At 33.5% G+C, this 16,107-nt stretch overlaps 1 protein-coding gene across 1 annotated transcript in view; it reads left to right on the plus strand.

The window, feature by feature from the left end:
* The first annotated feature begins 1,373 nt into the window (after window positions 1–1,373).
* Window positions 1,374–16,107, plus strand: part of LOC142973911 (tachykinin-like peptides receptor 86C) — a 74,653-nt gene continuing 59,919 nt past the window's right edge. Inside the window, exons 1-2 of the mRNA XM_076115946.1 lie at window positions 1,374–1,485; window positions 14,338–14,530. Coding sequence (XP_075972061.1) covers window positions 1,396–1,485; window positions 14,338–14,530 — 283 coding nt within the window. The 5' untranslated portion in view covers window positions 1,374–1,395. The remainder of the gene's footprint in view (window positions 1,486–14,337; window positions 14,531–16,107) is intronic.

Raw genomic sequence — 16,107 nt, forward strand, 5'->3', positions numbered from 1 at the left:
AAGGCATGATGGCTATACTTTTAGTTGAAAGACACGTCAAAAGCCTTCGGGCGGCTTGAACACCTTTGACACCAGGTTGATCAGTAAATATACGAAAAAAATAAAGAAGGTATTAAAAAAAGGTCATGTAGTCTACAATATTATCTAACTACTAACCAAATTGTATCTTCATTAATTCAGAGTTGTGCCTCAAAAAGAGACACACCTACACATTTTTTTTAATTATTCTAGTGGAATACTATATCGATTGCTCAATATTTAAAACGGACACAAAACTATTTGCTCCGTCCATTCCAACGCGTATTTCTCTATAAAACGACGATTCTCAGCGAGTTGGTTGAGCCGCATGTATCCGATCATCTGTTGCCCGCTTTGAAACAAACGATTCATGCTTGCATTCATTGCATTGCTACGTGATACTCAATGGTTTAGTGCTATGTAGCCTTTTTCCCTTTTTTAAATGAAATTCTTTTCTACAGGTATGTTTTTTTGTAGTTTTTGAATGGCGTTTGATGAAATCTGCTATGTATTTGGAAGTTCAGTCGATTGTGATTATACATTGTATACTGTACCTCGATTCTCTACTACTATCGACTACCGACAACCGGCTAGCTATCGAAATTTTGACATTTAGAATGTACTGCCAAAATGTTTCACAAAATTGTTTTACAAAATTTCTCGATGACAGTTCGGTTGTCGGTAGTCGATAGTAATAAAGAATTGAGCTACAGTGCCTCGATTCTCTGCTACTATCGACTACCGACAACCGAACTGTCATCGAGAAATTTTGTATGAAAATCTAATCAGCGCCTCTAGCGGGCGTCGTAGGAAATATTTTGGCAATACATTCTAAATGTCAAAATTTCGATACTCGACAGTACCGACTGTACAGAATCGCGCTACCGTATCTCGATTCTCTACTACTATCGACTACCGACAACCGGCTTGTCATCGAGGAATTTTGTACGAAAATCTGATCAGCGCCTCTGACGGGTGTCGTAGGAAACATTTTGGCAGTACATTCTAATTGTCAAACTCTCGATACTCGACGACGTTCATCCCATTCCTAATTGCACGTTTGGCGATCACCTCGTCGCAACAACGGTAGCGCCGCGTGTGGTGGGTTCGAATTTCTTTAAAAACCTCCACCAATTGTTGTTTTTAATAGCCTACACCCGACTCTTACCGTTGAGCAAAAGCCTCTCTAAATTTTAAGTCCGCTCAGTCGTTTTCTGCCACTGACTTTAGTCATTTAACATAATTTTCTTTTGTTACAGGTAAATCCTTAACAACTCAAAGTGATACGTGACTACAATGACATTGACAAAGTGAAATAAAGTGTACCGTAGTGTGTGGTTCTCAAGTTATTTAATATGGAGTCAACGAGGCGTAACAATGGATGTCATGCATAATATCACATTAGAGAGGCAGAAGTTCTACGCGACACACGACTTCAAGAACTTAGAGAGCACGGATAACGTGGATGTAAGTTTTCTTATTTAAGTTTTATCTTTTAAGTGTAGAGGTATGGTAAACAGGTTGTAGATTGTTTTGATTTTGTAAAGATGGGCGATGATCTGATCTGAGTTTAGTTTCAGTTTTATATTGGTTATATTGATGTTTTTGATAAAACATCCATAAACTATGATTTATTACAAAATTTAAATCCAAATTGACGACATAGACTTTACGGTTCGAGTATGATTATGTGAAAGCACTTGAGTGGTTTGGTTTTAATATGCTTTAGATTTAAACGCTTAAACAAACTAAGTGAACATTATAATATGAGTATATTAAAATTCCAATAGCATAAAGGCTTTCGACGTACTGTAGAACAAATTGTTTTCTCTATTCATTAAGATTCAAGTTAAAGGTACATATTTCAATTATTGTATGACTAAACTATAGAAGAACAAGCCTATTCTTCAGAGCGTCTGTCTATGTACCGCCTACTATTTTGTCACCTCTAAAGCCTTCCAAAGAAAACCGTCGAAGCATTTTAGCTAAAGGAAATGACAAAACTTGAAAACTCAACCCATATTGTGGAATATTCCAAAGTTAAACATTTAATAATGCTCTAAGTTTAGTCAATTTGAAACTTCTACGGGCATCTACTAGATATTTACCAACTTTCAAGCATTATTGCTGTCGAAAATCGCCTTCAGTGTTCCCAAGTATTTAAGCACTTCGAAGTTGTATGAACGCTTTAGATAAAGAATGTTTTATAATACGCCTCTATAGTGCTTACTTGAACTCTATTCTTTCCAATCGTTTGATTGGAATGTGATTGTAAAGTTTTTTACTGATATCACTACATAGTACAAAGCAAAATCGCTTCCTTCGTCTGTCCCTATATATACATACATATAGACATAATGTATGTATGCTTTGATCTTTAAAACTACGCCACAAGTTATAAAAAAAATAAAAAAAATATTTAAACGTTGTTGAAGAACAATTTGTCCAGTTTACTATTTATATCGAGAAGAATGTTAAGAAATTCCCTTTTTCTATGAGCAAAATATGCTGTAGCGATCGTAGCAATAAAAATAAAAGATCGTTCTTTGATCTTTGTGACGAACTGTGATGACCCATGAGAAGTAAGTTTGATTTTATGTATTCATCTGAACATTTTCCATGGCACCAAAATTGTAATAAACATACGTACATAGATAATAAATAATGCATATTTTATAGTTTGTTTCATAACTTGAACAGACTGTATCGACTAAAGGCCGATTAATGTTTCTAACATAACATTCAAACCAGTGACTATTTTTTGCACTCAATGAATACAAAAATTATTACTTTGTCCTCAAGAACTGCTCTAAAAAAGCCCAGGCATGCACGTTTGCATCACGATATTTCCTTTCATCGTTGGAAAAAGTGATATTTTTGTCTCATACGTGTTGCCTTGGGTACGAACCTTCAACCACTTGCGTGGGAGGCGTAACTTAAATCACTCGGCTATCACTTATCAGTGCTCTTTGAAGTTCCGTATTAGATATTAATTATCAATCACTTTAATGACCGAGCCGAGGAAACCTACGCAGTTAGACTTGACTAGTTCTCAAAGGTATTATATTACGCCGCACTTACCAAAATAATCCCTTTGTGTCTTGGGTTACCTACCTTAATGGAAGCGTAATATTGGCCACCTGAATTTTATAAAGACAGTTTAACACTTTAGAGACTCTAAGGGTTTCCAGTTTTATAGCTAATACTTATGTGCCGCAAATTCTATTCCTTAGATAAAGTGGCAGCAAATGTATGAAGATAGATGCCAAAATTCCATCTGATAGGCTAACCGAGACCCATTAATAAGTAGTGAAATATGAACTAAGTAATTTATATTTATATAATTTTTTTAGTGCACTTTTATTTTCGCAGCAAGGAACAATATTTTAAATAATTGTTCCTGAAGATTGATTAGTAAATTTTTGAGCCACGTATCTAGAAAATAAATGAAAGAAAAGTACATTGGAAACTAAAAACAGGTAGAGAAAAAAATAGGGACAGGAAACGTTTCTAAACGTATTCAATTCACCGGTTGTGAGTGCTTTTTTATATTGGAACGGATTGGAAATAAGGTTTAAAAAGATAATTTAAAACATTCCTAGTTTAAATTGCTTGCAATTTTTATATTCTGTAATTTTTGTTTAATAATAGTTAGTACAGTCTACAAATTGATAAGTTTTTAATTAAAAATACACAGTTGTAAATATTATCTAGATTGCCGCATCTACTTATTACTTTAAATTATAGAGTGTTCATTAAGATACTGAAATATACGACGGGATCATTCAAATTGTTGTCTTTTTTCTAAGAAGTGAAACAAAATATTCAGGACTAAACATAGACTACTTTTTTATAAGAGCGAATAGGGTACGTATTTGAGCGGGGCTGCGCGCCGCAGTTGCTTAATATCTATACTAATATTATAAATCTGAAGAGTTTGTTTGTTTGATTGTTTGTTTGTTTGTTTGTTTGAACGCGCTAATCCCAAGAACCACTGGTCCGATTTGAAAAATTCTTTCAATGTTAGATAGCCCATTTATCGAGGAAGGCTATAGGCTATATATCATCACGCTACAACCAAAAGGAGCAGAGTACCAGGAAAAAATGTTACAAAAACGGGGAAAGGCAAGCGGGGCAAGCGAAGTTGCGCGGGTCAGCTAGTATAAAATAATATCCATAGAAACAAGATACAATGTAATAATTGCTTAATTTTAACTTTGGAGTACTTATTTATGATGCACTGTTATTTATGAATTATGGTATCTTTTGCGGCACAAAGGTGTAGATTTTATCACCCCTTGAGGAAATTCATGGTAATGTTATGGTTTGTTTACATTACATAAAGCATTGTATGGCATTCTTGCAACCATAAGACATGTTATCTATACCGTTGATCGCGGTTTATTTATTACCCATGACTTGAAAGGTTGCGTTCGTTTCGAATTTATTCCGCAAATAAAAGGCAATGTTAACGTTTACGCGCGCGTTTGTGTTCTTGCAAATTTTACGTAATTTGTTATCTTGTATGCCTCGAGTTATGGAAATTGGATGCCTTATGTTTATGTTTATAATAACAAATGTGTGTTTTTTAAGTATCATAACAGGTATTTACGAAGTAGACTATTAAATCTACATACAAACTTTTAAACAGTAGAGTAAGATTTTGGTTTTACGAATGTTTCAGACAATAGACTTCCGTGGTCTAAATTTTATCTCAAGTGGGGCCAGAATTAAGCCGTGAAAGCTTATCAAACAGACTTAGCCACACTTACTTGCAACACAGCACAGTTACACGATACTTAACAGATGATAACAAATTTTATATTTAAAATTCCTGTACAATTTATAATTCCTGAAAACTACACGTATTCTAGACCGAAATTAAAGCTGAAATTCTCCTTTACAAGGTTACAGTGAGCTCAGTCCACAAACGTTTTTTCTCCACCCAAAATTTTAATATGAAACGAGGTCTGTTTTAAATTGTGCTCTTCCTCTATAAAGCCAAAATTCAGACTCAACATTTATAATTGAGAGAGGCTACCGTAATAACTGGTTACTCGGATACCTTTGTAAGTACAGCAAGTACGCGTAAATCATAGGTATGTTTAATTATTGAGGTGTATTTATTATCTTTGGGTTTGATATATCGCGAATAGGTATCGGATAATGTTGTTTAAGCTACTTATAGTGTATATAATTGTAAAGATAACATTTGGACAAAATAAAAGAAAGAAATCTATTATTTTTGAGTCAAAAAGTTCATGATAATGAATAGAAGCGATTTGATGCAATGGGTAGAGTAGTGGTGATATTTTTATTACTGTTTTTAACCCCTTAACCTCTCAAGCGCCCGGCCACCGTGTCACGGTTGAATGTTCTACCCCCGTCAAGCGTCCCGCCACCGTGGTACGGCAAAACGATCTTGCATTTAAAAAACGTAAAAAAGAAATGCTAAAACTATGTTTATCCCTTTCAAACATATTTGACATTGAAGCTGATGAAACGAGACGACGATCTAATGCACACACTTGAATAAGTGGTTGATACAGGCCAGAGAGCACCTTAAACAACATCTGACCCAACGACATGTTCCTTTATGACCAATATTGTAAATCCTTTTTTTAACTAATTTTAAAGATTTGAGTATATTTTACAGTTGGATTTTAATGTCATTATTCATTAACTACACGATAAGACCTTTCGTCATATTATTTTTTTTGCCTAAAAATATTTTTTAGACTTTCTTCAAACACATGCCTAAAGCACAAAATATTCAGATTAAACCGACTATTGTACTACCACTATCAAATATTATTTGTGGTTTATTTTTTAAATCTATAGCAAATTTAATGTAGATTTCAAATATATAAGGTATGACTAGGGTGTTGGTATTAAAATATGACGGAATCGACGCTTAAACGCCAACCGCCAATTCAATTTCGCGCGCCATTTTTGGCCCGGACGCTTAACGGTATATTTGAATTTTGACGTTGGGGCGCTCGAGAGGTTAAGGGATTTATAATAATCAGATTAACGTTAGTTTTGACTATACATACATATACTTATTCCAAATATGCTTGAAATTTGTATGGAAAAAAAATTGCTAGTACAAAACAATTTATGATTAGTATGGAATAACATATTGAAGCTGGTTTTAAAATGATGAAAATTAGCTCTAATTGTTTTAGAAAATAATATCTATTATATTTCTCTTCTGTTAATATTTTACAAAACAGTTTACTTTTAAGCCTTTAAGGAATATAATACCGTAAGCAACTTAATATTCTAAAATATTAAGCAGTCAATCTTTAAAGCGATTATAGTTTAGGCAAACAGATTTATAATAATATTTCTATTTACTTAATACTGCTTAAGTAGTTTATTCAGTGGTAAGCAACTAGACGGTTAGTTTGTTGTTGAAGTTGCAGGCTTTTAAGTATAAACTAGGTATTATTTAACACATATTTTGTTCAAAATTAGCAATTGTTTATGTTTTGGCAAGTTTTTAAACAATGCGTCTTTCAACAGAGTAAGCCCCCATTTTGCTAATATAATAATACTATTCTGGGTAAAAGAGTCAGAAATATGATGACTGTGTTTACAGTTTTTGCGTAATCCTTTCCCTAGGAAACAACTCACATGCTTGTGACGCGCAGATTTATTTTTAATTCTTCATATTATTGGTTAAAGCAGTGATAGCCGAGTGGTTTAAGTTGGCACCTCCCACGCAAGTGGTTGCAGGTTCGAACCCGAGGCAACACACCAATGACTTTTCGAAGTTATGTGTGTAATAGAAATAATTATCACTTGCTCTAACGGTGAAGGAAAACATCGTGAGGAAACCTTGCGTGCCTAAAATTTGTTTAATACATTTATTGAGGGCATGCAAAGTCCCCAACCCGCACTTGGCCAGCGTGGTGGACTCAAGGCCTAACCCCTCCCCCTCGTTTGGGAGGAGACCCTTGCCCTGCAGTGGGACAGATATGGGTTATTAAAAAAGAAAAAAAAAATTGGTTAAAACTAGTGAAGAGCTTACTGCGCCAAAACTTACTACAACTCATTATTTTTCCATGTTTCAACATGGAAACACAATATACCTCGTTCCAATAGAAACACAAGATTGAATATTACATTTATTATAGTTACTTATTAATTTGCTTTGCGACCAAAGTAGTGTTTTTCTCTTAAACAAATAAAGTCCAACAAACTTAAAGTCCCACAAGTCAACGCACGATATATCTTTAACTTAAAGAACATTACTGTTCTTATCTCCAAACATAATCTCATAAATTGCACTAAGCCGTTTATTTTAGGTAAGGAGCTTAGTGCCTACACGCGCACATACGCGGCGTATTAAATATTGTATGTTTCTATGCTACAGATATGGAGGATTTTCTCAATTAAAGTTGGTTTTTTGTTTACCTTTTTCTAGTAGACTCGTGGTTTAAATAATAGTTTTGTTTGAAATTCTAAAAATAGTTTTTGTCGTGTAAAAATTGCTGTGATTGTGAATCGCGATTTTTTTGATGTTGAGAAGTATAAAATATGTAATTCAATGAATTGGGATAGATAAAAGATAACTTAATAAAGTATACAAAGCGATTTGGGCATACACAGTGACTTTTTAATAATGAAAAACATAGCTTGACTTGACTATAATCCTTGAATCCTTTGTCATCATACTGGGTTTTGCAGTTCCCGAAATAAGTGTCAAATTGTTATATCAATCGGGACGGAAACACTAATTTACGCAGAAAAAGTAACATTAAAATCATGAGCGAATAATTTATTTTTGACTAATTAATCTAAATCATTTTATACAGAGATGATTATTAGCTACTTTTTTACTGGACGTTCTATTTTCTCACGTGGGTGGAAGAAATTTATATCAAAATATATAATATTATTTTATTTCTATTAAGAAACACAATTATTATTTATTTCTAATATTTCAGCAGCACTTGTATTATAACTGTTGATTGTTTGTGAAACAAACTGTCTCAAACAATATTGTCTACTAAAATATTATATCACCGAGATTTACGAAAATAGATATCTATTACAATCTCTTCAATGTTGTCTAGTAAAGTTATTATAATAAGGATTATTTTCTTCTATTATCGTGTTCAAGACGGTCAAATCTCCGAAGCAATTAGCGTAAGTAGTTCTGTAGTAATAAAAAGTTAAGCAAAGTGGTCCGCAACGCGCTTCGTAAAAGTAGATAAGAGTTTGTTTGGGAATTCGTGATTGTTGTTCTACATTATTCGTTTTCCTAAACTTAGAAGTCGAGTCACTAGTACTCAGGTAAAACTTTATTGGACAGTGATAGCTGTGGTTGAATAATTTATTTGGTTGAGGCATTATGCCATAAATATAAAGAGGCACGATACTGTTAAAAATGGGCATATGCGAGTTGGACATGCAGCTGAAATGTTCCGTATCATTTTTTAAAACTTTGAATATTAGGTTTATTCTGGTTTTTAGTATTTGTTGTTAAAGTTGCAATAAGTAAAACTTAAATTGGCTTACTTTCAGGGATAATGCCTTGTATGCCCAAGATGCAGTTATTGTAACAAGCATAAAAAAAAATCGTATTTATCATTTTATTTAAAAAATGTTTTCGTCAGATCTCTAAGACTGATTCCATTCCATTCAATTCAATTTACCGTAAACAGATTTCATCAAAGCCTACAAAATTTATTTAAAACATTCCAAGAATTATCCAACACAAATTATACTAAAGTCTTTAAGAAAAATACTTAACCTTTATGCATCGTCTTATTTTTCCATAAAAATAGCACTCGGCGAATTTCCTTGGATATTTTCCTACAAACATCGAATGAAAGAAAAAGGTCTACATCTCCTTTTGTAGTTTCCGCGTTCAAAGAACGTGCAGCCTTTTTACAATAGAAATATTCCAGGAATATTCTAGAACGATCGAGTGAACAACAATTTAATTGTAAGCATACTTATGGTTTCGCTCGCTTTTCTTTTGTTGGTTTCTGAGTGTTTTGAAAAATGTCTGTATAAATAACGAGATTTGAAAGTAAACAGATTTTGAACGTATTTAAAAAATGTATGGATTACATTAGTCTGTTTTTTATACTTGACTAGCTGACCCGCGCAACTTCGCTTGCGTCACATAAGAGAGAATGGGTCAAAATTTCCCCCGTTTTTGTAACATTTTTCACTGGTACTCTTTTCAAATTGGTAGTAGCGTGATGATATATAGCCTATAACCTTCCTCGATAAATGGACTATCTCACACTGAAAGAATTTTTTAAATCGGACCAGTAGTTCCTGAGATTTGCGCGTTCAAACAAACAAACAAACAAACAAACAAACAAACAAACAAACAATCAAACAAACAAACAAACTCTTCAGCTTTATAATATTAGTATAGATAATATCAAAATATAAGATGCAATGTATTAACTGTGCCGATAAATACGTGGGTATATCTACAGTGTATTTTTTTATATTGGATTTGAGTGAATATTTTTTTGTGACAATTCTTCTACAGGGAATGCTGCCAATTACTTCATTATATTCAATTAGATTTACAAACTTTTAATATTCAAACTCAAGTCTCCTAGGATTAGATTGTTTAATAGTCTCTATTGGCCCCCAGAGACAAAATTTAATCCTAGATTTAATCCAGTTACGCGCATAATTTTATCCAAATCTATTAATCGGGTTTACTCAAATTGTGTTACAAAATTTAGGATAGTTGATAAACTTTCATTTATATTATTAGTAGGATTTTAGATATATAGTGCAGTGACTTGTTTGTTCGACTTTAGAAAAGTTTGTACAAGTCTCTGGATTTGTGAACATCTTTCAAAGTTGGATAAAGTTGTGATTGATTCATAGTGAAAGGGCTAATGTTGAAGTCCAGTTGGAGCTTTAAAGTTTTAGATGCTCGCCTTGCATGACTTTTCATTGATGTCACATGTCACTAACACGATTGTTCTTGCAACAACAAAGTTGCTAGCCTAAGAGACGCCTCAAACTGTACGGAAAATCTCATCGAATTGTATAAGCAATTTTACACCATTTTATTTAGACAACTTCTCGAAATATTTCTGCTTGCTAATGGTGTAAAGCATTTATGTTAGTCTCAATGCACATATCCTTCTTTATTTTCTTTCCTTCGTTCGTTCGCTTTTAATTTCAAAGCAAATTTATTTCTTAACGTGTGCTTGATCGAATAGGTAAAGTTTTCACCTTTTGATGGAAATCCATACCAATACACTACAGTTACTAGTTTACTCAATCAACGTCAGCTACCTACAAAAACTACATCACTATGAATGGACTTCTACGAAGGTCGGAAGTTCAGTGAAAAGTCACTGAGTCTCCTCTCTCACACATAATTCGATCAAAAGAAAGTGTTACGTTATTATTACGGGCGCGTCAATGCCTTTGAAAGGCTTATTGTGTACGAAACCAATTTTCCCTCGGATGAAAATGTCACTGTACTAGCAAAGTTCGCGTTTGTCGATTTGAGCGTTCATTTCGTTTGACCGTATCAAAAGGGTGTTTGGGACATTTTTGGAATGGTTTACTGCATAATTTTGCTGGCGGTGCAATGAAATAATGTTTCAAAGGAATACGTTTAATGGTCGCGCTTTTGGCAAATTATGGAATAGTATTATTTATTGCGAGAACATTTATTATTATGTGTGGCAGGTAGAATAGGTGGACGATTTTATTGGACGTTATTTTGAACTCAAAGTTATATAGTCGCCCACGGGCACAATTCCAGCTTTCCACAATATTTATTTTGTAGAATATCCGTGTGACAAGATTATTCGTAATGCGAGAGATGTAGAACAAAACTGCGCACTAAAAGTTGAAACATCAAAACATCGTTCAAAGATTTTAAAACCCCGCCACAGATACACTTCAGTTCCGCTGTATAATACAAAACTAAAACACATTACCCTCCTTTGCGTCATGCAGTAGAATACAAAGAAACGTATCCTTGCATCTTTGAGTCTTTGAATCGTAAGCACTCTTAAGACCGTTTATATATCCTCATATTACCGACATTTCCATTTTAAGTAGCTGTTTAAGAGTGAAATCCTCGTTTTCGTACAATCACACAAAGTGAATGCACTTAAATAAAGACGTTTGTTTTGATGACCTGCTTCGAAGTAAATCTCTTGAGTAATTTTGGATGTAATTGCTGGACTGGTAAAATGTCTCATTTCTGGGTTGTTGCGATTGTTATTCGGCTCTATGGTATGTGTTTATTTACTTTTGATTAGCTGGTTACTGAAAAGTCTGACTAATTAACTACTTATTAAAGACAAGTCTAAGTTAACCGGAAACCGTTAATATTGTAAGATTTTTTTAAGAACATACAAACGGGGCAAATTATTGTCGAGATTCGATATTTATTGTCGAGATACTATCGAGTTGGATTCAAAATTTTGTTTTATTCGTCTATATCAAATATTTTAGGTGCCTACTGTTGCGCAATGGGACATTTTCGATACAATGGTATTAATAGCTTTGAAATTTTTGATAGAACGTCAACATTAGGTAACTGGTTACCGTAAATAGTGAAATGGGTCTTTGCTCTTCACTAGGGAAAATACAAAGATGATGTTATTTGACTACAAATTAGGGAAATATGCTAAGTTTTGTTTTAAAGTCCCCAAGGATTTTAGTTTAGTTTGTAAGTATTAATTTGGTGAGGCTCTCGGTGATTGGTTACGCAAAGTTATTTGATGTTCAAATCGGGTGATAATATTGAAAATAATTGGCTATTCGTAACTTTACTAAGTTTAATTTTGTAACGCGTGATGCTATAGAAAATAACAATTGTATTGATTTTAAAGAGATAAAAAATATACCAAAAAATAGCTGCGAAGGTAGCAAAAATAAAAAAAAATGTTCCAAAAATTGACATATGATAGGTACATAAACTTTTTTAGTTAATGAAGCGCGGCTGCGCGTGGTAAAATTATTATAAAATTCGATATAAAGAATATTGTTGTAATTCTGACAAAAGTCAAACTTTCGAAATAATTTTTAAGAATAGCTACTTTCTGTAGAGTTATTTTTTGAATTATGTTAAGTTTCTTATTTGCGTTCTCTCTGTGATATTGAAGAATCTTGCAAATCAGAATTGAGACGCCCACTTGAAAAGTCTAATGCTATATTTGCAATTCTTAGGATCTGATTCGAACTAAACTTATTCTCGTCTTACTGAACTTCGACTACATTGTATAACTTATCAGAAAATGATACCTGTTGCTATTTTAAGAATAATATAAAAGTAAGTTAAAAGTTTGTTTACTAAGACAAACCCAATCTCGACCAGGGTAGATTTTTGGCGGTATTAGTAAACAAACATAAAATCACGTCTTGTTCTCATAAGGGCAGGCATAAACCAAAGAACTTGGTACCATCCTTATAAACTTCCATTGCTCTATTCTCATTTAAACATCTTGACATAAAAGAATGACATGTAAATACTGAAAAAATATGTCTTTATTCAAAATCTTTGGACCATACTTATTCGTTTAGTTCAACTAGAGAACTAAAACAGAGACCTCTACGTTGCTATTCCATTTACTATGTATTACTGTGCCATCGAGATGGTTATTTATATCGATAAGTAGTTCTGATCAAAAACTGTTCATTTCTCAAGGTTAAATTTCATATGACTGAAGTCTTTCTGACAGACATTGATATGGGTCGCATAATAATAAGTTCACTGATTGCGCATAGTTGTAGGTATGGATTGAACAAAAATCTCAAAGTTATTGATCGTAGTAAAGGATGACAGCTTGGCGATGAATCGCCAGATATCGTCATATCTAGATAAGAAACCTTGTATAGTTAAGTGAGTTACAAAGGTTTGAGATGTGCGTTGATAGATCACTATGTCAGTCACTCACCTTTGAGTTTTATTTATAGATAGATAGATAGAAGATAGATTTAATATAGATTTATTTATAAGAATAACATTGTCTTTTTGTTGTTGTATTTTTTATCAAGAGCTATTTCCTGGAGTCATTTGAAATGTATAACTCGCTAGTCGATAGTACCGACTGTAGAAAATCGCGCTACAGCTAAAACACTTTCAATATTTTGTTGAAAGGATCCTTAAAATATTCCTTCCTGTTAATTTATTCAGGACTTTAGCAAAGTAATCTTTTGTGTCTCTTAACATTATGTTGACGAATATCTTATCTTAGGCTTTACGGCTTTGTTTTACGACTGTGACCTAATTTATTCCAGGGATGACAAAACTATGACGTGTTTTATTCTCTTAGGATTTCTAAAAGCCTGATAAAGACCTCTTTTTGCTCATATTTAACTGAAAATATTTTTCTTTCTTTTGAAGAAAACAACCTCATGAAATACGTAAAAGACGTACGTGACAAAATACTTAAATAAAGGTATCTGTAAGTTTACAAAAAAAGGGGAGGGGACGAAACATCATAAATCTAAATACAAATCACTGAATGTTAATCACGTCACTATGACGAACAATTTCGTTCTATATGCTATTTATTTCCAAAATATATACAGACAATATAACATATTACAAAACAGATTTTTAGAATTCCTTCAAATTTTTAATCTAAAAATCCTTAACCACAATTCCAAATAGAAAAAACGCAAGAACACATTATTCAACCCTCACACAAATTGCAGTCGTTCGAAAGTTTGAAGCAAGAGAATATCGAAAACGGGGACTTTCGAAATTGGGCACCTGACGCCACGTCATGTACGTGATTAAGGACCCGGGATAGGTCCGGAGATATTCGGCCAACCTCAAATTTCCAATTAGTGTTAGCCTCACAGTCTAGTTATAAACCCGTCTTTCACACGTTTTGCGACTACAATACTGAACTATTATTAACGTACGTGATAATATTGGGTGTCAAAGAAGATATATTGTTTACTTCTATTATACGCGATCTAAATTTAATTTGCGGTAGCTTTCATCGTGTTAGTTTGTTGTTCACAACGTTTTTGAAATTAAATTTCGTGTGTGTGTTTTACATGGTTTGTGGTGGAGATTGGAAAATGCTTAAGAACAACAAACACAACTAGCGTACGTAAAGACAACTACTATGTAGTGCATTAAAGCTTTGACACAACTCCACACCCACAATTATTTTAGAAAGGAAGCAATGTACAGAATAGTGGCTACCCAACAGTTATAGACAGCTTCTAAATCGATGCAAGCGTACATTTCGTCAGCGTTATGGTTTCAAGTTCTTTCATTCAGGGAAAACCCTTGCCAAATAGAAAGACATTAACGAGTTATTAAAATGAAATGTTTTCGTCTAGGTGGTGTACACGTGGAAGATGGACTTCAACCGTAGCATGTTGGGCGCGGCCACGCTCCTGGTGCCCAAGACCACGTCAGCACCGTCTTCAAGCACCATGCCGACCTGGGCTCACAACTCCTGGGTGTGCCTCTTCGCAGCCATGTTGGCCGTCGCTATAGGAGGGAATGTCATCGTTATATGGATAGTTACAGGTAAAAACACTTTTGTATATGATACATGAGAATAACAGTAAATTTACACCAATTTGATTTAGGGCTTCAATGTAGCATGGCCTTGGTGGTGGTCTTGCCAGCTTTCGCCTGCTGCGGTCAATGTTATCAGACTTTGGTTGTGTTAATAACTGTATGATATTAGTAATGTTATTTGGTTTGCCATATGAATGTATAACCCCTGGTTTCTGACTACATTTAGCGGTAGTTTATCTATGAGCGCAATAGCGTTTTTTATATGAGTTTTATCGCTATTGAAGAAATAAAATAGCGCTAAATGTACGTCAGAAACCGGGGGTTAATGTCAAATCTAGGACTTACTAAAGAGAAGATAGGTTTGCGATTTATTGTAATTACTAAGATTTGCAAAGTTAAAAGCAAAAAGTATTATTTATAAAAGAGGTGAACTGTACCGCAATTCTGTACAACTATCGGCTACCGACCACCGGCTAGCTATCGACATTTGACATTTAGAATGTACTGCCAAAATGTTTCCTACGACACCCGTCAGAGGCGCTGATCAGATTTTCATACAAAATTTCTCGATGACAGTTCGGTTGTCGGTAGTCGATAGTAATAGAGAATTGAGCTACTGGATTTATGACAACCAAAAGTGATATTTAGTTGCTTAATCAAGGAATATACCCTTGGGCAGCCTTTGCACAAGTTTACTGTAACTCACACTTGAAATTGAATAGAATACTTAATGAATTCGATTCGAGATGTCGTAACTTTGTGCAAGTAACATTTGCAATGATATATGGCCAAGGCAAGTTAGGTAAAGATTTCGCCCAGTTTACTGGGTTTATCATAACAAATATTACACGTAAACCTACCTCAAGAGTAAACCTTTTTATCGGTGAAAATGTGAACCCGTTCTGCAGATTCGGAGTTGGACGGAAACAGACATACGCAGTGAAATAATTTTATTAATTCATATGTGGTAATTGGACATTAGTTATGATGTTTTCATCATAAAAGAAAATGTTATGGCAATTGAAAGAAAAGCTACGTGATGCACTTAGCCCAAAAATAAGTTCATTTATTGTTTATTTTAAAATTCACAAAAAGTTTTGAGCACTCAAATGCCAATTCAGCCAACTTGATTGACACAAAATACTAAGCAAGTTTATTTGCACTATTGCAAACTAATGCTTTGAAAATAAGTTTATTTGAATAGATTTCTTTTCAAATGAGGTTTAGAAATGCACGACCAATCTTATTTAAATTATTTATTTTACCTTTAAAAGGTTTTGCTATTACTGCAAACTAAAATTTGTCAGACTTCAGATTGGTATTTTTATAAGCATTTTTAATCATTGCTTTTTTCTGTTTGGAATATTTCTGTGACTGAAAATAAATACGTCTAGGGAATAGGTTTCAAGAAAATAATCTCTAGCACAAAAAATCAATCTTGAGTCTCTAACCAAAATATTTTTAATAAATCCTATTTAATTTAAATAAAAATGCAAATTTGTGTAAAGTTTAGTCGATATTTTTATTTATCTTCAACTAATTGGATTGTGTTTTGAGTCTATAAAAACTAAAATTGTACTAAT

Source organism: Anticarsia gemmatalis, chromosome 6 (assembly GCF_050436995.1).
Source record: "Anticarsia gemmatalis isolate Benzon Research Colony breed Stoneville strain chromosome 6, ilAntGemm2 primary, whole genome shotgun sequence".
In the NCBI taxonomy this organism is placed as follows: Eukaryota; Metazoa; Arthropoda; class Insecta; order Lepidoptera; family Erebidae; genus Anticarsia; species Anticarsia gemmatalis.